Raw genomic sequence first — 26,664 nt, forward strand, 5'->3', positions numbered from 1 at the left:
ACCTACTAGATTCTAACCAACTATAATTCGTGCGGGACAAGATCCACATTATACTACGCCTTGAGTTAGCTTTGGCTAAATCACCCAAGACTTAGTATTACCAATTACATCTCTATGCAACTCTTGTTTATAGGATCAAGATCTGCATGTATATTAAAACTTGAGTTAGCTTTAGCTAAATCGCACAAGAATTAATATAAATGTGATTTTGACTTATCTACCAACCATTGGAAAATGCCTATAGTTAAACTCGATCTAATTGAGTTAACTAGTTACTCAATCTAATTGAGTTGTACTCACCCATGCGTTGATAGGCGGGACCAAGATTGTCCCTCCGCACCCTACCACGATAATATGCGTTGCTCTACTTTGACAGATTCAACAACAACATGTGATCAAGGTAGTGATGGGTATCACGGCATGGTAGGCATTTCGAGTTGACACGATTGAGATCTAATCTAATCGACGATGTGTATCATATATGCGATTTAGATCTAATCTAATCATGGAGGTGCATCATGTACGCGATTTAGATCTAATCTAATCGTTAAGGTACTAATTAATTACTAATCTAGCATGCATCACATACACACACACACAAGAAATTAATTAAATTTTGTGATTAGTCATGGTCCTACTACGATCTTCTCAAGCTAATGAGAAGATCGGTTAGTCAACCTAGGGTCAATAGCTTCTCCAAGCTCCTCCCTTTGACCGTCATGTGTTGCTCGCACCCTCCTCGTAACTCCGTCTCGAGTGGACCTTCCACCGCTCCAATTTTGTACATTACAAAAGGTGAAACTCGAGTTACATTCGAGTCTAAAAACTATTTTATAACAGGAATATAAATAGAAGGACACGACGCGCAAGTCGCAAATCAAGTACAACATGCACAAACACACAAAATGGCGCACAGGCCATATTATGAATTACAACACATATTTCCAATCAAATTGGGTTCTTTGGGCCATGAACATCACAAAATGATACATAATTCTAAATTATGTGATTTCCATAAATTTCTATAATTTTTCTAATATTTTTACGATTTTATGAGTCGCAACTTCCCGGCGGTCCCGATTAGCGATTTTCGGGCGCGATCGCGGAACATAGCCCCTTGCGGAGTTAGGGGAAGCACCCCTACTTGCGATATAACCATCACGAGTGTTCCTAAGTGATCCTACAACGCCTTAAGTCGCTGTCCCAAAATATTTTGGGTGAGACCTTGCCGATTCAGAAGGTGTTTCTCGGTAGTCGAAGCCTACAAGTGTTCAAACACTTGTTGCTTCGCTTCTATGAGAAAAATACCCATAAAATGCATAAAAATCATAAATTTACAGAAAGTTATAGAATTGATATTTTTCATAAAAATACAAAAAAAATTCGTACACGCTTCACACGTGGCTCTGATACCACTGTTGGGTTTTTCGGGCCACAAAAACCACTTTTTACGTTGCGGAAACCCCGAATCCCATGCCACCGGATCCGTGTGAAGTTATAAAACAAAATTTTCTACGTGTACGAGTTTCTCTAACCTAGATCTACACTAGATCTACAAAGAAAAGGAGATTACCCTTGATGCGATGCCCTTCGCAAATCCCGCTCGTCCAAGGTTCGCCGGATCTCAAGGTTATCAAGTGTACAACCCTCTATGTGTATCCACACGAAAAAATCTATGGAGAGAACCTCTAAAGATGTGCTAGCAATCTTAGAGGATCAGCAATGGTGGAGGAGAGGAAGAAGAAGGAGGTTACCAAAACCAAATGAAACTCACACTTGTGAATTTAGTGGCCGACCACCTTTTTGAGGCTTATAAACCTCCATGGGATTTCAAGAGTCACAACTCTTGATCTCCCTCATGAGGTGGCACACACATGTGCTAGCCTTTATGATGTGGCACATCATCATTAGTCCACTTAATTCCAACTCACAAATGAGGTGGCAATGGTCAAGTCAAACTTGACATTTCATCTTCCTCTCAAGTCAAGTCAAACTTGACCACTTCTCTCCCATGGTTGATCAAATCTAACCATTGGTTCAAGTCAATTTTAATTTAATGAATCTCTATTCATTGAATTAAATTGGCTCAATGAGTCTAAGTCCAAATTAGATTCATTTAACACATGAACCAAATTGAGTCCAACTCAATTAGTTTACTTTGGATTACTTTTAATCCAATTTGGTTCATCACATGAACCTAATCCTCTTGGTTCATAATATGAACATAATCTCCATCTAATTGCTCTTTGTGTGTGACCCTATATGTTCTTGTAACGTTGGCAATGCTCCTAAACCCGTTTAGAAGCATAAGTAATGAGCGGTATCTAGCAACACATCATTACTACCCAAGTTACAAGAATATTGAGATCCAACATCACCTTGTGACTACTAGTTGTGACCCTTCACAATATATAACAAGTGCCCTTCTGTCCTTGACATCTAGATTGATCAATATGAGGTATAGACCGTGTCATCCTCTAATCAATCTAAATCTTGAATCCCAAGTAGACTCACTCAATCAAATGTGCTCAACATCTTATATTGACTCATTTGGGCATGGCCATGCACTTATTGGTCTCACTCTATCAAGAATAATGATGTCACTCCCGTCATATAGGAGGGATAGATCCCATCTACATCACTCACATCCCTCCGCATAATTTGTTACATACCTAGTAATCGCCTTTATAGTCCACCCAGTTACGGGTGACGTTCGACGAAGCCAAAGTATGTAACTCCTTATGTAGGGAACCATGGTGACTTCAGGTCTAAAGACTAATAGTCATACTAATAGCCACATGAGAAAGTATATGACACTCATATAACGATCCATGATACTTTCTCATGGCGGGTCATTCAGTATACATTCTCCAATGCATACCCATGTGTCAACTTGATATCTCCATATTCATGACTTGTGAGATCAAGTCATCGAGTTGACCTACATGCTAGTCTCATCGCATTAACATTGTCCCTGAATGTTAATGCTTGACTAGGAATGATTAAGAGTAGTGTTCCCTATATCATCTCACTATCGATTCAACCAATCGATTGATATAGGTAAGAACCTTTTACTCAAGGACGCTATTATACTTAGTTATTTGGCACCAATACAAGTAAGCATAATAACCATAAACAAATGCCTTTATATACATAAGAAATATGATACAATGAGTACATACAACAATCATCAAATGATTGACTCTAGGGCTCTAACTAACAGAAAGCTCCCTCCGTAATTTGTGCCATTAGCCAGAAAGTCCAGAGGTATCTCACTCTAGTAAGATCACGATTTAAGTGAATCAAATAAGGGGTCAAGCTAATGACATAAAACAAGCGCTTCTTGGGAGACAACCCAAGTTCTTCTTCTTTCTTGTTTTTATTTAAGTTCTAGTTTCTTTTTAGTTTACTTTTCTTTCTTTATAATAACCCTAATCCCTCTACTTAGTTTTCCTTGTTTACTTTCTTTTTGTAGGATTCAAAGCTATGGAGGACTGCAAATCACATATAGAGAAGTATCTTCAAAACATGAATGTCTCAACCATTTGGAGCTCATCACTTGATGACTTCTCTAAGTTCAAAAATCTCCTTCATATTTTTTTCTAGTTTTTATTAGGACAATGAAAAGTTTAAGTTTGGGGAGATGTGTTGGGTTTAGTTTAGTCTTTGCTTATTTCTTTTTACTTAATAAAATTTTTTCTAGTTATATCATTCATCACATTATGATTGTTTATTCCTTAATGTAAAATAATAGCACGCTTGTTCTAGATTTTATGTGATTTATTGGTTACTTATGGTGCTATGCTAATATGCTTAGTGATCTATCTTTTTCTATCTATGATAGCATGAAGTGAGCAATATTTTTATTGTAAGAGTTTAAGTATAGACCTTGTTTTAGGATCTCTTCATACTTTACCTTATTTTGATGGTAGATAACTCTGAAAATAATAATAATTCATATAATTGGACTAGTACTTGTGTGTTTTAAGGTAACCTTTTAATTATATTTTGGTTACTAGATGATCTTAGATCATGACAACTCACTTGGAAAAATTACAATCCATGTAGTTACATTTGTATATTTGCATATGTGTTAGTGCTACATTTTAAAAGTAAAAAAAATGAGAAAAAAATCATATGAATAAGGGATAAAAAATAATTGTCGTGAGTACAAACTAATAATTTATCCTTTTGTGACCGAGTTATGTTACTGGGAAAATAAATGTTATGCTCCTCTTAATTCTGAGTAGTCCTTTAAGACCTTGTGTAGTTTAGATATATGAACTATGCGTGTGGTAGGTAAGTGTCTATCGCTAGAAGCATAAGGAACAAATTTTATGATAATTTGACTAGGTTTAGAGATTGATACTTAATAAATTTAGGTCACTATTGTATTGAGTAAGGAGAACTATTACTTAGGTCGTACTCAAACAACTTTTGTATCTTGCTCACCCATGAAATCATTTGATAGAATTAGATTGACTTGCTAGGGATTAAGATGTACTATTTAACCACATGAGGTTATATGCAGTTTTTGCTTGGGGACAAGCAAAGGTTTAAGTTTGAGGTATGATACGTGTAGATTATATACACTTTTTGTTGGACCCCGTGGTAGTTTTGATTTGATCAACCAAGTTGGTTAGGTCTTGTTTTATGTTTGATCCCTGTGTCTGAGTGTGCAGGAGCTTAGGAGCACAGGAAGTCGAGCGGAAGACGCAGCTAGCGAAAAGGACGGCGTGAAGAGCGTGCGCGGCGTTCGAGGGATGTTAAGCCGAGACGGAAGGCTGCTCGAGGAGAAGACCGTGAATTGGGTTCGGGTGAGCCCTATTCCGGTTGGCCGGAATCACCCAAAAGAACGGAGCATCGGAAGCCTACGCAAAGGAGCTGGAAAAAGGAGCTGTGCTAGAAAATCCAGCTCAAGGCACCTTCAATAATCTTGAAGGCGCCTTCAACAGTCAAAGTTGACCGTTTGCGCAGCGGATAAAGTTTTATCTGCTGACCGAGCTGGAGGCGCCTTGAACCCAGTTGAAGGTGCCTTGGACTCTCAGGATAAGATTTCCAAGACCTATATAAAGGCCCCTGGAGCTAGGAAAGAAACAACAACTCAAGCAATCAACTGTGTAAAAGGCTTCTCCGCCTTCAGCAAAGGAGATTTTTCTACTGCCCTGGATTAACAACCTCCTTGGTTGTAACCAGGTTAAATCCTGTCTACTACTTAATTTCTATTTCCTTGCTTGTTTTAATTTTACTATTGCTTTTCTGAGTTGAAATCCGAGGAAGGTATAGTTAATTTTTGTTTGAAGCAATTCACCCCCCCTCTTGCCGGCCTCCGCTGCACCAACAATTGGTATCAGAGCCTGATCGCCTCAGAAGGACTACGATCAAGACAATGGCCGGAGCGAACATCCATCCCCCGAAGTTCGACGGAGACTTCACCATATGGAAGCGCAAAATGGAGGTATTTTTTAAAACAGACTTTGATATTTTAATTACTATGAAATATGATTTTGCAGCTCCTAAAGATAAAGAAGAAAACACCTGGAGCAAGAAGGAGCAAGCCGATTTCGTTGCCAACGGAAAAGCTAAATTCCACCTCCTCAGCGTTCTGCCACCTCAGGAGGTAAGTCGGATCGGAAGCTATGACTCAGCGAAAGAACTCTGGGAGAAATTCCTAGAGCTTCACGAAGGTACCTCTGAAGCGAAGCTGGCGCGACGCGACATCCTCCGGACACAACTAACAAACCTCCGGATGAACAACGGTGAGAAAGTAGTACAACTCCAAGCGAGAATCAAGGAGCTGATAACGCAACTAACGAACCTTGGAGAAGAAGTAACCAACCGGGATTCCATCCGATACGCGTTCAATGCCTTCCCGAGGACTTCAGAATGGGCGTCCTTAGTAGATGCTTATTACATCTCTAAGGACTTTGAGGTAAGTAGTTTAGAACAATTGTTTTCGACTTTTGAACTTCACGAATCTCGAGTTGCAGAGCCCACTGGAGTAGAAAAAGTCAGTCAGAACATTGCCCTAAAGGCAAAAGTAAATGGTTCTGACTCCGAAGCCTCAGTCGACGAATCCGAAGCGGCACTATTGGTAAGACGCTTCAATAAGTTTTTCAGTACTAATAAATTTAAATCGCAGAGGCATCATCGAAAAAAGAGGACGGTTCGTTGCTACAACTGCAACGAAAAGGGGCACATCAAAGATGACTGCCCAAAGCTAAAGAGAAAGAAGAAAGAAAGGGAAAAGTCAAAATACAAGAAACCAGAACCCTCCAAGCACAAGAACCTGAAGGCTACTTGGTCAGATTCGACATCCTCTGAGTCAGACATCGAAGAATTCTCGGGGCTAGTGCTAACGGCGAACCATCAGCCGAAAGAAGACTCAAGCTTAGACATGAGCATAAATGAAGGGGGAGGTTCATCAGAAGAGGAAAGCTGCAGTGAAGGGGGAGCATCACCCAGTCAGGTAAGTAAGGTACACAATCTAACCCCAACTCAGTCTTTTCGCTTTATTAAAGCACTTTCTAAAGAGTTAGATAAATTAGAAAAAGAAAATGAGCATTTAAAATTAGAAAATGAAAAGTTGAAAAATGAAATTGAAAATTTGAAACATGATGCATGCTTAAATACATTTCCTAAATCAAAATTAAGAATTTATGGAAAATTGAACTGGTACATTAGAAACCATCAGGATCAACTTAGAAAAGTGCCCAAAAATTATGTACCCCCTAAATATCTGATTAATCCAGTAGGAAGGAACCTCTATTGGGTTCCAAAATCTGTGTTAAATTAATTTCTTTTAAGTTAAAAGCTTTAAAGAGAGAAAATTAAACATTTTCTTTATGAAGGTTTGTCTAAGGAAGTGGTTGTTGCTCCAATAACCAAGAAGGTCTAGTGCCTCGCCACGACCTGGAAGTTAAAATATTGAAATAAAATATTTAATTAACTTTCTGAAAAAGCATTAAAAACTAGAATTAAATAATGCTTTGAAAGTTTATCAAACATTTTTTTATTTCTTGAAAATTCTAACTTAAAAATTTTTTTTGTTAGAAATTTCTAATAGAGAAATTCTAGAAATCTTCATTTGACTTATAATTTTTTTTGGGATCATTCAATAATTAAGTTTAACTTAGAAATTTTTTTAAAAATTCTAAAAATTCATTTTTACTTAGAAATTTTTTCTGAAAAATCCAATTTAACTTAGAATTTTTTTTTCTAAAAATTTATTTTTGCTCAGAAATTTTTATACCTTAATAATTTGTTTAATATTCTCTTGTTGGTACCCCATTTTTGCTGTGATCAAAGGGGGAGAGAAATGTAAAGTTTAGGGGGAGTTAGGAAAATTAAAAATTAAATATTTTGGTATTTTTTAAACTGTGTTGCAATTTTATTTATTGCAAATTTATGCTTAAATATGTTATTTTAGTAATTTTTCTTTAAAATTACTTTTTGTGTCTGTTTTTACCCTAACTTGAACTTGGGTTGATGCACATCAAAAAGGGGGAGATTGTTGGACCCCGTGGTAGTTTTGATGTGATCAACCAAGTTGGTTAGGTCCTGTTTTATGTTTGATCCTTGTGTCTGAGTGTGTAGGAGCTTAGGAGCACAGGAAGTCGAGGACTGGGTTCGGGTGAGCCCTATTCCGGTTGGCCGGAATCACCCAAAAGAACGGAGTATCGGAAGCCTACGCAAAGGAGCTGGAAAAAGGAGTTGTGCTGGAAAATCCAGCTCAAGGCGCCTTCAACAATCTTGAAGGCGCCTTCAAGGCTTGTTCAAGGCACCTTCAACAGTCAAAGTTGACCGTTTGCACAGCGGATAAAGTTTTATTCGCTGACCGAGCTGGAGGCGCCTTGAACCCAGTTGGAGGTGCCTTGGACTCTCGGGATAAGATTTCCAGGACCTATATAAAGGCCCCTGGAGCTAGGAAAGAAACAACAACTCAAGCAATCAACTGTGTACTCTTTCCTAGCAATAGTTCTAAGCTTCCAAAGTGTAAAAGGCTTCTCCGCCTTCAGCAAAGGAGATTTTTCTACTGAGCTTTTTTCTACTGCCCTGGATTAACAACCTCCTTGGTTGTAACCAGGTTAAATCATGTCTACTACTTAATTTCTATTTCCTTGCTTGTTTTAATTTTACTATTGCTTTTCTGAGTTGAAATCCGAGGAGGGTATAGTTAATTTTTGTTTGCAGCAATTCACCCCCCCTCTTGCCAGCCTCCGCTGCACCAACACTTTTATGCATGTTTTGATGCACATCTATTGGTATTTCATGAGCATAATCTCTGTTTATTGCACTTTATTTCATTGTAATATTATATTTCCACTTATTTGTCAGAGATCTGCTCTGTGTATTTTCTTATTGACAATATGCTATTTGGAGTGAAAACGACACTGATAGACAATTTGGAGAACAAATGAAGACAAAAGGGCTTTGGCCGTGTAGAATCCACACGACCGCGCCACTTACCAAAGGAGGAAATGACCTTGGCCATGTAGATTCCACACGGTCGTGCAATGAAGCAAAGGAGAAGATAGCCCTGGTCGCGTGGATTCACACGGCTGATAACCATGATTTTGGCTATATTATCTTGATTCATAATACAAGTTTTTAATGATTTTCTCATAAATTGAACTCATATCTGCATAACATTTCATAATTACATTTATCTTGGACTTAATTACAAATTAGTTTATTTTCATGGTATTTGATGCTAATATTTTGATATTTTCTTTGTAGACATCAAAAGGGTCATTGACCCTATCAAATCGGACCATATTTGGGCATAAATCTAGGGCTAAACAAGACGATCAAGACTTGGAGCGATTTGGACCGTTCATCCACGATTGGAGCAAATCTAAGCCATCTACTAAAGATCCAGCTTATCCAACTTAATGAAGAGTATATCTCAGCCATTGATGAAGATCTGAAGCTTTTTGATCCAGATCTAAAGTCATCCAGCCGTTAGATGAGATCAGAGTATTCTCAGCCATTGGATCAGATTGGGAGAGGTTTAAGACTTGAGAAACTATAGTGTGTTCGTTGAGCTCGGCGTTTCCTCGCGACAAAAGCCACTGTTCATCTTCTTCGTCGCCGATGCTCCTTCCACAAGCAAGATTCGTGAGCAAGCCTTCTTCATCGCCGACGATCCCTAAGCTTCTGACGTTCGTCATCCGAGGTCAGAAAGTGGCAGAGGGCGTTCCCCATCCGTGAGCTCAAGTTTCTGCTTTCCTTCCTGTGACCATAGATTTGAGGGTGTTCCCTAATCTGTGGCTTCTATCAACCAACGAAGCTCGAAGGGCGTTCCCAGAAGCTTCAGATTTCATTCCATCTACTGCATTCGAACCAATCTGATTAATTGATCGGATGAAGAAAATTCCAGATTCCAGCATCTATTCACTGGGAGATGAGAGTGCCAACCAGTCCATGAGCTCGAAGGGCGTTCCCAGAAGTTGTGACCGTGAGCTTGCGCTATCTGGATGCTTGATTCTTTGCTAGTGAGTGCTTAATGGGCGTTCCCTGATTCATCTCTGTTTCACAGCAGAGAGGAGAGGTTTGTTAAGAGATTTTGTGTTGTGGAATGTTAATTGTAGGAGTTTTCTTTTCATTTCTTATACATTTGCTCAGATCTGATGATCTGATTTCCTATCTTTGCAATTTTGATTGATTTCTTAGCTTTGCTCTTAATTTCCTTTAGACTTTGTAATCAAACCCCCTGTTAAGTTACTTAATGTGTTCACAGTTTGTTTCTTATTTTAAATTCCTTATTTCAGTTTCTTCCAGCTAGTGTTAAGTTTTACTTCTTGAATGATTGAGGAACTCTTGCTAAATGTATCAGATCTTAGTGATTGAGAACTATTTTCGATGTTGTATGGTTTATGTGAATTGTGTTCACCGTCTACCTTTGTTTAATTTTGTTGATTTTGATTGAGAATTGAAGACTTGGTGATTGAGTTGAGTATTGAATTTGATTGTGAAGGTGAATGAAATGCAAAATTCAGTTTCCGCAAGTGTAGTGAGTCTTTTAGTTTACTTGTTGTTGAGATTGGGAATTGAAGATGTGTTAATTAAATTATTGAATTTAATGATGCTTTGGAATCCAAACTTTACTGATGTTAATTTGATGAAATGAAGTAGATCATGTCCAGAGAAGAACTTCCTTTCTTTGATTCTATTCTTTACCTTAGTGATGTAATAATTTGATTTAAATCAATTTTAGAATTCACACACACTAATTAGCTATCCTTGGAAAAATACGACTTGGGACTCGTTGCTACATCTCTTTTATTGAGTTTACTTTGGTTCCCAATCTTTATTAATTTGGAGCGCCTAGTGACATGCAAAAAAGGCTACTACCAACGGCTGTGTGGTTTCCAGAGGCAAAACAGACTTTGGCCGTGTGGATTTTTCAGAGCCGGAGCCGACCTTGGCCGTATGGATCCACATGGTCATGTCACCGAACCAGACTGTGGCCGTATGATTTCACATGGCCGTGCCACCGGACCAGACTGTGGTTGTGTGGTTTCACACGGCTGTGGCACGGGTCGTGCCAGGCCCATTCCTAGCACTATATAAAGGGTTTTTCTGTTCTTTTCATAAATCTTGGAATCTTGGATCCATCTTGGATCTTGGGGAAGGGTTCTCCCCTCTGGGGATCCCTAGGCTTCATCCTCATCGATTTGTCTACCTCCGTAGCAAGGGAATGCCTCCAAGGAAGCCACGCTTTGAGGATAAGCATTCTCTTCTCTTTCAATCCATGTTTTGAGTTGTAGACGCTATTTTATAGTCTCTTTGTTATATTTTCCTTGTAATGGAGTATATCTCTAAATCGAGGATGTAGGAAGTAGTTATGATGTGATGTATGAATTATGTATTTAGACATTTTCCTATACAATGATGTGTTTACTAGTTGTTCTATGTGTTATGCGTTTTTATGTGTTTGACGAATGTGTGAATGGTGTATACATGTAGACATGAGAGGTTTGTTTCTATGTTAATGTTGTTACTAGACTGGATAACTGAGAGATCCTTAGTGACAGAGGATACCCATTCAATCGACATATTATGCCCTTAGTGATAAAGGACATCGATATTTACTCATTTTCTAGGGTCAAAAGATCTTAACATATGGACTAATTCTTGTTAGGGCATTTTAATCGAAGTGGATACTCTAGTGTTAACATTAGGAAGTGATTGTGTAATGTAGGACTGTATGACCAGGGGTCTTAGTGACACAGATTCTCTCTTAATCAGACTTCCTAGGTTACCTCTCTCCGGTGCAACCTGCGCGGGAGTTGTGCTAGACTTTAGTTAGAATCCTTACACGAGTGTAAGCATGGAGTTAGGTAGAACAATGCATAGGGGCATTAACTAACATCGTAACGAAGCCGAAATCTTAGTATCTATCATCCATCCCCTTCCGAGACCACCTCTTATTCTTTCTCTCTCTCCTTCTCCTTAATCTTTCTCTCACTCTCTCTTTTCCAACCAACCTTTTGTTTGTCTAGAGAATTTGCTGTGCGAAGTCAACTAATGCTTAATTAACAGTCCATATGGGATCGATATTTTTATTACTGACAACGTAACCATACACTTGCGGCTTTGTAACAATCATGGAAAATTGAATGTTAGGTATGAAAAGGAAAGTTTACACATGTCACAGAGGACCGAATATTTGATAATGGTTAAGACTCGGTAGGTCAAAGTTGATCGGATACAAAACAATGATAAGTCCCGATAGATTATGGTTGATTGGATAGGCAATGATAGAGTTTCGACATGTCAAGGTTGATTGAATGCTAGCCAATGGTAAAGTCACAACAGATCAAGGTTGACTGAATATTAAATAACAATAAAGTTTCAATAGGCCAATTGTGACCTAATGGCTAGACAGCGGTAAAGTCTTGGTAAGTTAAGGTTGATCAAATGCTAGATAATGATGTCTAGGCAAGTCAAGATCACTTAGATGTTAGATAAAGGAAGTCTTGATAGATTGAAGCCAATTGGATGCTAGATAAAGTGAAAATTGCACCTTAGTAAAACTGAAATAAAGATATCAATCGATAGCTATGGACTAGCAATAAACTAATGGACCATGTTCAGTTTAAGGTTTGAGGGAGTTTAAGGGACTATTGTTGTCGATACTAAGCTCGAAGAGCCATTTTATAGGTGCAATGTTCAAATTTTGAAAGCACAATCAATTGATAAATAGTCGGTTACACGACAACAACCTTATAAAAGAAGATTTTGTGGAAGATTTTGAACGTTGATGTTAGAGATTTTGAGAGAAAGTGCTACTGCATTGTAAATCTTCAAAAGGCAATCCAAAGCTACCATAAAACGGCCAAAGCTAAGTTCATTTTTATAAACTTGTTTGCTTCAATCTCTCTCAATTTCATTTCTGCATTTGTATGTGGTTTGTATTGTTTGTAAGAATATGATTCTAAGAGACTTTTTCACTTCCGGAAGATGCTATAGCAGGAGAAAGTATAGTGAGTATGAACTGAAAGTTCCAAACCACTTAAAATCAATTTGTACTTATATTGGCTCTATTCTTATTTCTATATTTGTTGCATTTAACTATTTATAGAGGAGCAGAAATGAAAGATGTATTTTGAATTATTCATCCCTGCAGGCACAGTAATGTTCGGTTCCAATATTTATTGTATATAATTTACCATATGGTAAAATCAGCCTTACCCTTAAAAACCTTTTAACAATCTATATAACCTAATATTCAGTCTTTAGGCACTATTACTAATTTCTTTTATATATATATATATATATATTTCTTAAGTTAAATCTATGAAAGAAAATTTTAAATATCATTTGTCTAGATATAATTTTAAGTCATAAAATTAAATATATAAATTGTAACTGAATACTATACAATTTTAGAATTGTAAAATTTATAATAAATAATACTTGAAATTAAAATATATTAAATGAAATATATTTAATTTATCATGAGAGAGGTATCATCACTAACCAACCTCACAACTTATGGTATTATCTTCTGAACACATTTGAATTTCTACTTCCAAGTGGATTCATCTTGAAACTGAGATATTCATTTCCACTTATATTTTGCGAATACTTAAATATAGGGGTGCAATTAGTTTAATTAGGTTAGTTGATCTAGGCAAGATAGGTCCATCAAACGAGTTGATAGACAACCATGTCGTGCAATTTAGGCAAGTCAATAAGTTTATTTGGGTTGGGTTGTTTGAGTGGTGTAGTCGATCTACACAATCCAAGCGAGCTCGAGATACTTGAGGACGAGAGTAAAGAACTCATAGGCGAGGGTGAAGGATGGAAGGTGGAGAGTAACTATCACCCTAATTAAGATAGAATGTGATAGTAGCAACCTTAATAAATAATAAGACATCCCCATTTTCCTTTTCGTATGCTCTCAGTATTCAATCCTTTTGTAAAGTAAACAAAGACTAAAGAAAAGCTATACATCAAGGCATCTTTTATTATTATTATTATTATTATTTTTATTTTTATTTCATAAGTAAATTATAGAAAATTTTTTATATAAATAATTTCAAAAGAATGTTTTGAAGAAATTACAAGTTTGGAATAAATCGATGAATTTCCCTTCTAATTTATAAGAGAACTAAAATAGAAACTATTAATAACGAACGGCTGGGATAAAATCCTCCCGGTATGTGGCCGCATCAGAATCCTCCACGTTTCAACAAACTCAGCCTCTCCACTGTCTATTGTCACCGGAAAAAGAGCAATTTGACACGACGCACCCGAATGCATACCCGTCCTACGAAGGCCCTAGGCGGAGTAGGCCCCCAACGGCCATTCATCCCCACCCAGCAAATAGGCCGAACAAAACAAAACACAGGTGGAGACGATAAGGGAAGGAAACCAAAGGACAGGCATGGAAGAGCGGAATCATAAGGAGGCAGAAGCAGTGGGTGGGCTCTCATTTCACATCTCCTCAAAAATGGACGGTAGAGTTCCAGACTTCCAGTGTTCCAACGATCGATAGGTGGCATCATATCGATCTCTGTGGCACTATTTTAGTACACGTTGCTATGCAGAGGCGGAAAAACTCAAGCAAGCAACCTGCTTTTGGCAACCAACTGGGAGAGAGAGAGAGAGAGAGAGGGAGAGGGGAGAGGGGAGAGGGACTCCCCTGACGCCATACCCATGTCCTCTTCTCTTCTTCTTCCTTACTCCACACATCAAAGGAACCAAGGAACAAGATCCTAAGTAACCAGCAAAATTACAGTTCTATTACAAAGAATCAAATTCTGTTTCAAGTTTTTTTTCCCACAAAAGATGAGATTTATGCTTAATAGAGAAGAATTTACCTTTAATGTTGTTCAAAATGGCGTCTTTGGGATCCGAAGGAGTTCACTTTGATGCGATCTCAGTGGCGACAGAGAGGGCGGAGAGCTCGGTTTCTTCCTCGAATAGAGCTGGCTGATTGAGGTCTATGAAGCCATCATCTTTGATGCTGAGGGGAGCCGGCGACGTAGTGGTGGCGGTCGCGAGATGGGATCTTTTATGGCCGCCGAGGGCCTGGCCGGAGATGAAGGTCCTTGAGCAGTAAGGGCACTGGTAGAGCTTGGCGGTGTTGGTGGTGGTGGGCCTCAGGCCACTGCCGTGGATTCGGACTCCGGTGGTGGTCGGGGTGCACTCTGTTCCTTCATTTTTTTGGTTCGCCCGGTGACCGCTGAGCGCTTGATACGATTTGAAGAACTTCCGGCAAGTGACGCACTGGTATTTGGTCCTCTTCGTGCACGATTTACCGGCGGCGAGAAGCGTCAACTCGTCGTCTACGTCCTCTTTTTCCTCATCGTCAAGGGATTGGCGGCGCTCCATTTTCGATTTGGACCAAGTGTCACGCGAGAGCAACATGAGGCAGAGCGCGACGTCTTCTTCACGAGCGCCATCGGAGACGGAGCTGAGCCGCTCGGCCTCATCGGAGAAACCTTCAGTTCGTCGAGGACGAACGAGCCGCCGTCGGAAAGACGACGAATCCGCCTCGCTCTCTCCGACATAGGAGGATCCGGCACCGCCGCTCTCTGCCACGGCAACAGAAGAAGAAAACTCCGGATCCACGGCGCGGAAGCTTCGGCGCCTGGGGAACTCATACGTAGTCGCCTCCAAGAAAGACGACGATAATCCGGATAGCGAGGGGGGCTTCGGCCTCCGATGCCCGGCGGCAGCGGCGGTGGAAGCATTAACGACGTGAGAGCGCATGTGGCCGCCGAGGGCGCGGCCATTAGAGAATCGCCGGAAGCAGATCCGGCACCTGTGCCTGTCCATGTCCAGCCTCAAAGATCGGATCTTTATGACTTCTCCCACTCCCAAAATCCAACTTGAATCCAGATTCAGCAACTGAAGAGCGAAAAGAGAGGAAGAAGTGGATGGAGATCACGAGGCGAAGCGAAAAGGAAGTTCATAAACAAAGGCAATAAAGGAGGAGGATACAGTATCTCGGGGAGCATCGGTAGCGACTCCATGGCATATCTCGCTCGATCTTTATGGGCAATTTGGCACAGCGATCGAACGTAGAGCGTACGCCATGGCTCGGTCTGGCGCCTCCTCTTGCCACCTCGGCGAGACAGCGAAGTCAGCACTGGAAGCGGAAGACACAGCAGCTGTCGAGACCTCGTTGGAAGTGTTTAAATACCATGCCTGAACCGTCGACCAATAAACCGGCCCCAAACCGTACCGGTTTGGCTAGCGACCACAATCCTAATTTAGTATTTTCAACTGAAATCAAATCCTTTGTCCCCGACTCTCTGTCCACCGTACCTTTCTCCGCCATCAATCACAGTCCCTATTCAGATTCGATCAAATTTCAATACTGATCATACCGATGATGATCTTCTTGAATGCATCTTCTCCGAGGATTATAATACTGATCGAGATGATGACAGGAGACCACCAGTAGTAGGCTAGGACGACGAGTGAGATATAAAAACAGACAATTTTGGAGACAGAAAATCTGAACTCTTTTCAACGACATGTCATTGCAATTCTGCATTGGATCAGTGATGACTACGATAATCCACTCTAGACACTCCACAACTACATTAAAAGGGTGAAAAGAGAATCGGTCCAAGTCAGCTCAATTTCCATGTAGCACAACTTAAGTAGAAAATATTAACTTTATAACACCAATTATAATTCAAATGAATAATTGGTGGATGTAGCTTTTATTCATCTGTAGTTGTAGAATCATATACAGCATCAACTTTAAAGGGATACTACTATATTGACTTGTAAAGTTGTCGACTTGTTTCAACTGTTTGGTTTCTTCGAAGTCTCAAGCAAAAGTCTGTGAGAAGGCGTGGAATAAAAGGATGTTTAAGTGCATCTGGTCCCTTAAATGACACCACTGCCCACTAACCTTCAGTGCGGGAGAAGGCATCCAATCAATTTCATGTTGCTAGTCTCGTATGCATATTTCCACTCAACAAAACATATTTTACAAGTTCTAAAAAAAAACTGTCAGAGAATTTGTATCAGATTCAACCCATTTACTGGTTAGAGTGTACACGGCAATAAGTTATGATATAGTTTTGCTAAAATATGCTCCAGCTATCCCCTCCCATAATAGAAGAGTGAAGAAAATCTAAATAACCATCCTGATAATAGAAGACAAGTTTTCCTTGTTGACAAAAATTGGTAGCAGGCAGAAACAAAAAAACAGACTCTGAACTCCAACAGCAAGCGATCATCAAGTGTTTCATGTGCCATCAATTCCATCTGGAGAGGACAGTAATGTTACGCCAATATGGATCATGCGATAATAGGAGTTAAATTATTCTAAAATTTATGTAAAGAGATAGGCTGGATGCATGTTGTACTATATTTAAGCTTGACAATAGTATAGATACACTAATTTTGATATGGTTGCACCACATCTAGAATGTCTTAAAGCTTCTCCAGTTAAAACCTGATGTGAGAAACAGTTTGTCAATTTTCTTGACACGCTCCTATCTCAAGTGTCAAGAACTTATGTTGCATTTTCTAATGGATTTTGGCATAGTGACTATCGGTTACAGTCTCAACACAATATCTCATGTTGTAAGTAAACGAAGAACCATCTTATAAAAGCTGCAGACTAACATTGCATGACAAAAAAAAAAAAAAATGTTGTTCGGAAATATAAGCATCAGAGCTTGTATGAGTATCTTCAGATTTAAGATGTAGTCATCATCATTTGCTACATGAATCAATATAAATAATTGAGTCAAGGTCAAATATTCTTCATACACATTAGATATTTCCAAGCTAAAATTTTGACAAAAGACACATGGATATACAAAAAATATCATAAAACTATTCCTTGAGTCTAGCATGATGGTAATGAATTGCAATTAGGGCACAATGACCACAACTTTTTCAAGCACTAATTGAGGTGAGTTATAAGCTTTATTGAAGTTCTATTGATACATAATGATCATATACAATGCCCATCATTTATATTAACTTCAACTCTTGAATCTGTATATTTAGTACTATGAGCTTATTAGCATTATATCCAACTGAAAAACCACTGGTACAGACCTATGCTAACCTTAGAAATTCAGAACTCATTGTTCATAGTTCAATTGAAAACAAGGAGCATTCAACAAGTAAAAGATAAAAGATTCAATGCCACCCAGCAGTTAGTGTATGTGTCATCAACAGGCAGCAAGGCTATGCCATATGGAAGGAAAAGGATCTCTGTCAATTCTATCATGATAGGCACATTACCATTGTATAACCCACATTTATCTTTGTCGATTTTGGTGTCTAATTAGTACTTGGTACTTGCAACATTCAAATAGGAGACTATTCACAATCCAGTCTTAATTTGCTAAATGATAAACAATTAAAGATATCCATCCTGTCTAGTTAAGAATATCCAATCTCATCAAAAAATAAATGTTTCTTTTTTACTAACAAATTATGCAATTATGTTCAAGAAAGAAGCATGTCACAAAGTATGTAAAACCTGCATTGTGATTGGGTACAGATCTAAACTATTTCGGGAGCCACATACAACAAAAGACAGAATTAGACCATCAAAACCTCCAGGGAACAATTATAAGCAAAGATAGTGATGTACCACAAAAATATGTCAACAACATTTAAACTCCAGGATAGCCAGGAATACCCTGTGAAAGAACACGGCAACTCCGAGAAGTCGAGCTCAGGCACGAGGTCAATCTAGCCACCGCCACCGCGGTGTGAAGTGGGAGAAGAGATCCGCTGCAGCACCCCAGCTCCGCAGGAGACCTTCAAAAGCACCGGCAAAATTCAATCTTTAACGCAGAGAAGATCAATGCAGGAGCCAGGAGACAAAGACACACCGAACGAGAACAAATAGAATAAATCTCGGCGAACCTGGAAAAGGGCGGAAAGAAGCGGCGACCACGAGTGGGGGAAGCTGAAGCAGCGGCGGGCGGGCGAGAGGAGGAAGCAAACCACGCCGCCACTTTCGACCTCGAAAGGGAGGATTGGATTGGACTGAGCGAGGCGCGGCTTAGGGCTCGAAATCCGGCTGAAGCCATGGGAATTTGAGAAAAATTTGAGCAATGCGGCCACAGGCGGTTAGGGTTTATCGCTAGTTTGCGAATTGCTATCGCTTCAAGGGAGTTCGGGTCCACCGCGAGCTACAGCTGGTTTTTGAAGTCCAACGTTAAATAATACCATTTGGGTTCAAACTCGATCAAATAATGTTTGAGAGCGTAAAAATGTGTTTAAGGTCTAAGTGACGTGGGACAAAGTTACCGGAAAAAACTTTTCTCATCCTTTAACTAGACCTGATCACGGTTTGGAACCGATGGTTTGACGGTTCGGAATCACCGGTTCGACGGTTCGGTTCACGGTTCGTCACAGTTCGTCACGGTTCAAGATTAATATGTTAAAAAAAATTAAAAATTAAACATTAAAAATTAGAAATTAAACATTAAAAATTAGAAATTAAAATTTATTAAAAAAAAGGGCTTGCACTTATTTAAGTTGCCTACGTATCCCTTTAGGGGAATTAAAGCTCACGTAGTTCTTTTACATTTTTATCCTTTTACATTTTCATTCACTTTCATTTTCTGTTCCTGTCGTATTTGTTCCTTCAGTATCAAAATCTTCAACTTCGTCATCTGAAAGTTGCATTCCTTGGATTCTTTTCTCCGCTCTGGTCCAATCGTCCAGTAATGCTTGGGCTTCCAATGAGTCGGGAGACAAAGTTGATCGTCGTTCATCTAATATGTTGCCGCCGGCACTGAACGTCTGCTCCACAGCAACAGTTGACACTAGAGAACAGGAAAGTTTTGAGCCTTCTGTGACCACCACTTTAAGATATCGAAGTTTTCGCTATCTGCTTCATTAAAATCAAAAGAAGTCGTAAAATAATTCTCAAGTTTCTGTGTGGAACTTGAGGATTGTAAGTTTTAAATTACTACTAGTAGTTTGTTGAATTTCAGAAATATTAATTTGTGTTCCATATTTTGCATAATATTGATTATAAATATCATATAAATAAATTCTAACATTATATATAATATTAGCTGGATCAGGGGAAGAAAAATCTTTAATTGGAATTAAAGCATCATAATATAAAATTAACATTTCTTGTAAAACTTCTAATTTAAATCTAGGATCTAAAGCAAATGCAATTAAATAAATTTCAGGAATTAAATAAAAATATTTTTCCCATTTAGTTTTCATAGCTAAGATGCAAGGAGATAAAGATTCATTATTAATATGTTCATTTAAAACTAATACTATATTAGAAAAATTTTCTAAAACTAATTGAGCAGTGGGATAATAAACACCGGAAAGTTGTTCGGTTGCATCATTAAATACTTTTAAAATTTCACAAATATACTACAAATATTTCATTGTTGTGAAAATAAATATATATTAGTATTAGTGTTTTGTGCAAAAAATGAACATAATAATTCTTTATATTGAAATGAATCTTGTAATAATTGGTATGTTGAATTCCAACGTGTTGGTACATCACGTGGAAATTTTTTAGGTCTCATTCCATTAATTTTACAAAACCTACCCCATTATTTCATTATAGATGGATGAGACCATAAATAAGAAATTGCAATTCTAATTGGTTTAATATAACTTTCTAAAATTTTTAAACCATCTTGAACACATAAATTTAAAACATGGCAAACACAACGAATATGAAAAAATAAATCTCCAATAATAGGTTGACAAACAAATTTTAGATCATCTATACAAGCGGTATTAGAACTAGCATTATCTAATGATATTGAAAATATTTTATGAGTTAAACCATATTATTCTAAAATTAAACATAATAATTGTGTGATATTATGAGCATTATGTGATTAATCAAAAACTCTATAAGCTAATAATCTTTTTTGGAGGTTCCAAGAGTTATCGATCCAATGGCAAGTCACACCCATATACGAATGTGTTTGCCAATGATCACTCCAAATATCGGAACATAAAGAAACTTTATTATCTAATTTACTAAATTCATCAATTAAATTCTTTTTTCCTTATTTTACTAATTTTTTAATTGTACGAGTAAGTGTAGTCCTAGGAACACGTTTAGCACATGGATTAAGAGATTCTTTACAAAAATCTTCAAATGTGCATTTAGATCCAAAACTAAAAGAAAGATGTTCTACGGAAACAAATTTAGCTAATGATTCTCTTAATTTATTATCCGAATATAAAAATAAACCGGAATCGGTACTACCGCTAGTTGAAGAAAATCTTGATAATTATGTTTGAGAACGGTCGAGTCCATATTCCGTCGGGTGCTTCATTGACTTGGAATTTGTAGGAAGCATTGCAGTGCTTACATTTTGCACGCATTTCTCCCGACGAAAGAGTGACATTCTCAAAATGTTTAGTAAAAATAGAAGACTTTAGAGGAGGAAGTTCCCGAACCTTAGAAGTAATTGCATCGGTACTTCCTTGTGTGTCGGGTGTCGGATTCGGAAGATGCTCGATCTCATCATCGGTGGATTGAATGTTGGGGTCCTCCTCCCGCGGATTCATTATTTGCTTTCCTTCCGAGCTCGAGATGATGCACCACCGCGGCCTCCTTCCATTGTAATTGAAAATTGGAAACGAAAGCGTGTAGAGATTAGAGAATACGAAAATGAGATTAAGAGTAGAGAAGATGTGTGTGAAAAATGATGAAATAAGCTCTCTATTTATAGAGTTTTGGTTAACCGGCAGTTCGCCGATTTTACACCCAATGAACCGGAACCGGCCCGGCAACTTGCCGGGCCGGTTCCGGTTCGACCCGGCGAACCGGGTCAACGGGCAACCGGCCCGGCAACTTGCCGGGCCGGTTCCGGTTCAACCCGGCGAACCGGGTCAACGGGCAACTGGCCCATTGACCCGATTACGGGCCCGGGCCGGGTCCGGGCCAGACCCGGCCCGGGGTCGGGTCTACCTTTAACTATACGTGAAGGATAGGAAAAAACTTTTCTAATCCTTTAACTAAATATAACAATCCTATATAAATTAAATTAATCTCATAATTTATTTTCTTTTATATGCTGTAAGGATAGATTATAAAAAATATGAGTTGAGCATAATCTTTTACTACATAAGGATGATTACTTGAAGTTAAATGTGAAGGATTAAATATACGTAGATGGACTCAATCGGTGGGCTTAATCTTAGATTTATAGTTAATTCACACATATAATTAATTATCATTAAGGAATTAAATTTCAATTAAATAATATAATGTTTTGAATTATTGAATATAGATTTAATGTATAGATTTAACCTGTTTTATTAATATTAATGGACTATTAATGATGTATGAACTTTATGTGGAGGATCCCTATAGAATGAGCTTGGTATATAAGGGAAGAATCAAGAGGATTTGAGTTTCTTTTTCTTCTTTGAACTCTTCCCCATTGGTCGGCCATTCCTATAGAAGACTTCCGTTGTATTACAGGAACTTCGACAATAAGTAAGATCAATAACTAATGCGATGGATTCAGATTAAACCATTTGTTTATCATTATTTTCATTGTCTATCCATTGTATCCTTATTGATGATGATAACTACATCCCTAGATGCATCCTTTAGTTTGTTTTGATTTATTTATAATACTTTCAATTAGTATTAGAGCATATGATTAGCTTATCGTCATGTTTTAAGGTGCAAGGATTATTTCGATGGTTGGACAAACACTCATTCATATTTGTAACAAATTCCACTATGGAAGAACAAATCGATGCGTATTCGTTGAATATAGCAACAAATAGGCTAGGGTTTACTAGAATTTTGATATTTTTTTTCGCATTATTAGCGAAGAACACGAAGATTGGGAGCGACATGAGGATTTTCCACCACCATTAGAGAGGATAAAACCCTAATTCGTGAGCTATAAAAATGAATTTATAGACATGAGTAGATTGATATGGTATACTAGTCGACTGATGTGGTGAAATTTGGACACAAAATTTTTTTCATTTAACTGAAGCGCTCGAATGATTTGATTGGTTTTTTGAATCAATTGATTGTTATAAGCATTCAATCGACTGATGTGAATAAATTCGTGAATAGAGAATTTTTGATTTGACTTCGCTAAGATCCGATCTTTGCACATTTATGAGTATTAATTGATCGGTCGATCGATCACCTTGTTTGATCGACCGAACAGAGCAGTTTCTGTGTTCATCAAGATTTGAAGTTAATTCGCTATTAATGCTCTTATTGTTCGGTCGACTGATCACTGGGTTCGGTCGACCAATCAACCTGACTTCCATGTTTGCTTCGGCTTGATCTGATCTCTGTTCTATATCAACCTGGTTCGATCGATCGATTCATGGGTTTAATCGATCGATCAGACCGATTCCTATAAAATAGAATTAAATAACTATTCTTGCAAAACAAAGTTAGCACAATAATAATATATGACTCTGAGATCTGATCTTATTGATTTCTAATCAAGCTTATATTTAACTTCTGTATAACATCTCATTAAACACTTAGTTGGATTAACTTCACCAACTTCATTGCTGATCAGAATCTCTTGAAGAATTGGCACACAATTTCTGCAAAATGACATTTCCCTGCAACCTTGCATTTCAATTATGATCTTGTTCGTCTAAATTCATTTCCACCCACTTCCATTGATCATTAACTCATGGACATATACTTCCTTCTATCTTTCGAAATACTTTTTTTTTCTCAATTTAGCACGAATGAATCCAAATCTTTATAGTTTTGGAAATACTTCCTTCTATCTTCCTTCCTCTAAATCTTTATAGTTTCTATCATCTTCAGTTCTGATTTCTCTTTAGATCCAAGCCTTATAGTTTAAGCTATATAGATTAACTCTTTGAGTCTTCAACAAATAAAGGCTTGTATTATTATAACTCTCAGATCAGAAATTTAATTCACAGAAACTGGAACTATTTTTCTTAGTGAACAGATTTAGCAAGATAAGTGTTCTGCTCTTGCTGCCTTGTCTCCATCTCCAAAGCTAATTCCCAATGATAGCCTCTGAAATTCATTTCTTCACTTATATCTAACACTTGTGTATTGATTAGCTGAGAGATGTCTTCATTTTGTGAATATCATAGAATAATTTGATTTAGAATTCACTAAACTGAATTTCCGGATTCTGCAATCAGTTTCATTCTGAGCAAACTGTTTTGATCAAGCTTTTACATTTAATCACTATAAATTCTCTCATTTAACACTCAATCAATAATAGCTTGAATTCAATTTATTTCGGATCAAAGATCACTTCAAAAGATTGGCACAAATTCTGTAAGTGAACAGATTTCAACAAATTCAGTTTTACTTGTTTCTGTTTGTACAACTTTTAGCTTCTTGAATCACTTTTGTTGTCTCATTGTGCATTCAATTAATGAAAAAATTTGGACTATATATCCCCCATACTTAAACCTTTGGTCGTCTTGAGCAATAAAACTCAATAATCTCACTCCAAGTTAATACAATAGTTTCAATTTTGCAGATTTGATATTATTCCTGATCATCACAGGATAAGCTTGTTGCTACTGATACATCATTTACAGCTTCATCTACAACTGAAGATTTGAGTTTCAAAAATTTGTAACTCAAAGATCCTTAGGCTCACATTCTGCACTTCATTTTCAATTTCCATTAGCCTCTCTATTTTGGTCATTTGTAACATTAAATTCCCATTAAAAATTCAGATATACAGATTCAATTTCTGTCAACTTCTGCATGTTATCAGCTTCACTTCCAACTATTCAAATGTTATCAAGTACTTCCAGTGACTTCATCAGCATTCTAAAGTGAAAATCATTTATGTACAATACCAATTTTTCAAGTTCAATATATATGCAGCAATTTGAGAAAGAATTATGCACAAGAAAAGACTTCATTTAGCCCTGCAATAATCAGAACTTGAATTTTAAACCTTCCCATTTAGAAACAGCATCACCAATTGGCATAAATAACTCTTCACACAAACAATCTCGATTTTTCAGATTTGAGCTGAATTCTTACTTCTCTTGCTAAAGCTTTCTTCATTTTACTTCAAGTAATCAAAAGGTTGTTACATAAAATGTAGATTCATTTAATGAAGAGTTTCCTTGCAAAGAATAGAGCATCATTCAGCCTTTAAATAACCACATTGTTTCCTGAAATCAGAATTCAAAACTTTGAACCAATGCACTTCCAAACTTCTGTAGATCTTTATACTTTTAACAATTTCCTTCTCTTAATAGAATCAATTCCTGCAGCAGTTCAGGGTAAAACAGAAGTTCCATATTCAACTCAAAGCAACAGCAAGTCTAGTTCAGAATAGATTCAAACAGATAAAACTCCATCAGATGAGCTTAGAGATCTGGTTCAACCATCCTATATTTGAGGAACCAACAAAAGTTGAAATTGTTCAGTTTCAGTAATTTGGTCAGTTGTAGATTTTCAATAAATTTGCACAGAAACAAATATGAACCTCCTGGACTAAGTTTCAGCACTGCAGAATTGTGATGATTTCAGCTTAAGTTATGAAGAATTGCACTAATCTATTTTCAACTTCCATTTCTTTACTCCAAATAGTATCAATTACTTCCTTTTCCTTCCTCCTTTTCAAATTAAATGATGATATCTTCAAGTGCTTAATAAATGAAATGGTGCTTACCAATTCAATTTCAAATTCTGCTCACCATAAAAGATTTCCTACACCTACACTCATCCTATCCAGACAACCCACAATTTTCCATATAAACCATATGATATATACTTTCAAAATTCTGTTCAAAGCAATCTAGAAAGGTATAGGAAGAATTGAAACACCATTTGAATCTGTAAATGTAAGAGGCTCACTGGTTTCCCTTGCTACTTTAAAAGCTGATGATACAAATTGGTACACACTTACTTCAACTCTATATTGAATTCTTGTTTTCCAATTTACTGTTTTTTTTTACATTTAGTTCATCAGTTGCCTTTTCACTTGTTTCCCGATCAGCTCAAAGATGTTTTCCTAAGTTTAGTGTAGTTAAGGAAACAACAGATTTGTTCTCCAATAAAAGCATCATTTCACACTGATACCATTTCTACACAGAGAGCAACTTCAGCTTCCTTCTCATTTCTGTCACAACTATACTTCTGTATTTCTGCCTGCTATCCTTGTGCAATTAGAGCTCATTCCTTGGTTAGTTAGACAATGGTTTAACTTTGTTTTAATTCAGAAATCAAACAGGTTTGATCTCTAAACAGCAGCTCTACATTTCTGAATTTCTGCACTTGAGTGGTTCAGTTTCCATCTACAATGCTTATAACTCTCTCCAGAATGCTTCTTGAATTGAATGACAAATACTAATTGAAGTTCAAATCCTGCTCCTTGATCAGGTTTTCAGCAACAGATCCATGTTTCAACAGCTTACAGTTTTCCATTTCAGCAGCTCTGGTAATTCAACAATTTGTCTATCTAGCTCTGTCTATTCAAAAGCTTTGAGTTGCAGAGCTTAGCTTATCCTTCTCACTGATTTCAATGTTACTCCAAATAGTTTAGTACACACTTGATACAAAGAATTTCAAAAACTCTACACTTTCTTTTCAACTTAATGAAGTTTCTGATCAAGCTTTGACCTTTAATCCCTCAAGATCATTTCATTTAACATTTAATCAGTAATACTTGAATTCAATGAGTTCCAGCTCAGAAAAATCAGTTAAACAACTAAGCACAACCTTTGCAAATTTAAACAGTTTCTAGCATTTTAGAATCTAAGAATTTCTATATTTTTATTTTGTCCATATTTTGTTTCCAAAGCTTATGATATAATCTTGAATGCTTCTTGAATGGAATGGTTCTTATCAATTAAAATTTGAATTTTGACCCATAATAATCAGAATTCCAGAACCTCTTTCATCTCCCTATTTTTACATTTCCAAATCTTCTATTTTCAGAAACTTAATTCTTCCAATTTCTGCAAAATTTAATTTGAAAAAGGCATAGAATAAAATGAGAAACCATTTGTTACATGGAATACAGGATCTTCACTGAATTTCTCACTGAATTGAGAGCTGCTAATATGGAATTGGTACAACTCCTCAAACAAAACTATAGTTTATTGCAGATTTCACCTCACTATTTTGAAAACTTCTGCATTTCTAATTTAGACATCAAACTTGATAGCAAGCTGAATAAAATTTCAGTAGCTTCTAGCACCTTTCTTGTA

General features: G+C 37.3%; 2 protein-coding genes across 2 annotated transcripts; both read right to left on the bottom strand.

The window, feature by feature from the left end:
• Positions 1 to 14,376: 14,376 nt before the first annotated feature.
• Positions 14,377 to 15,294, bottom strand: LOC122031415 (zinc finger protein ZAT9-like). The gene has a single exon (XM_042590534.1). The coding sequence runs from the start codon at positions 15,292 to 15,294 to the stop codon at positions 14,377 to 14,379; it is 918 nt and encodes a 305-aa protein (XP_042446468.1).
• Positions 15,295 to 16,483: 1,189 nt separating this feature from the next.
• On the bottom strand, positions 16,484 to 18,634 carry LOC122032157 (protein NONRESPONDING TO OXYLIPINS 2, mitochondrial-like). The gene is made up of 3 exons (XM_042591415.1): positions 18,370 to 18,634; positions 18,140 to 18,261; positions 16,484 to 16,743 (listed from the first exon to the last, which is right to left on the bottom strand). Exons 1-3 carry the CDS (start codon positions 18,534 to 18,536, stop codon positions 16,724 to 16,726), a joined length of 309 nt encoding a protein of 102 aa, XP_042447349.1. The 5' UTR covers positions 18,537 to 18,634; the 3' UTR covers positions 16,484 to 16,723.
• Between the last annotated feature and the right edge of the window lie 8,030 nt (positions 18,635 to 26,664).

The sequence above is a fragment of the Zingiber officinale genome, chromosome 11A, assembly GCF_018446385.1.
Source record: "Zingiber officinale cultivar Zhangliang chromosome 11A, Zo_v1.1, whole genome shotgun sequence".
Taxonomy (NCBI): domain Eukaryota; kingdom Viridiplantae; phylum Streptophyta; class Magnoliopsida; order Zingiberales; family Zingiberaceae; genus Zingiber; species Zingiber officinale.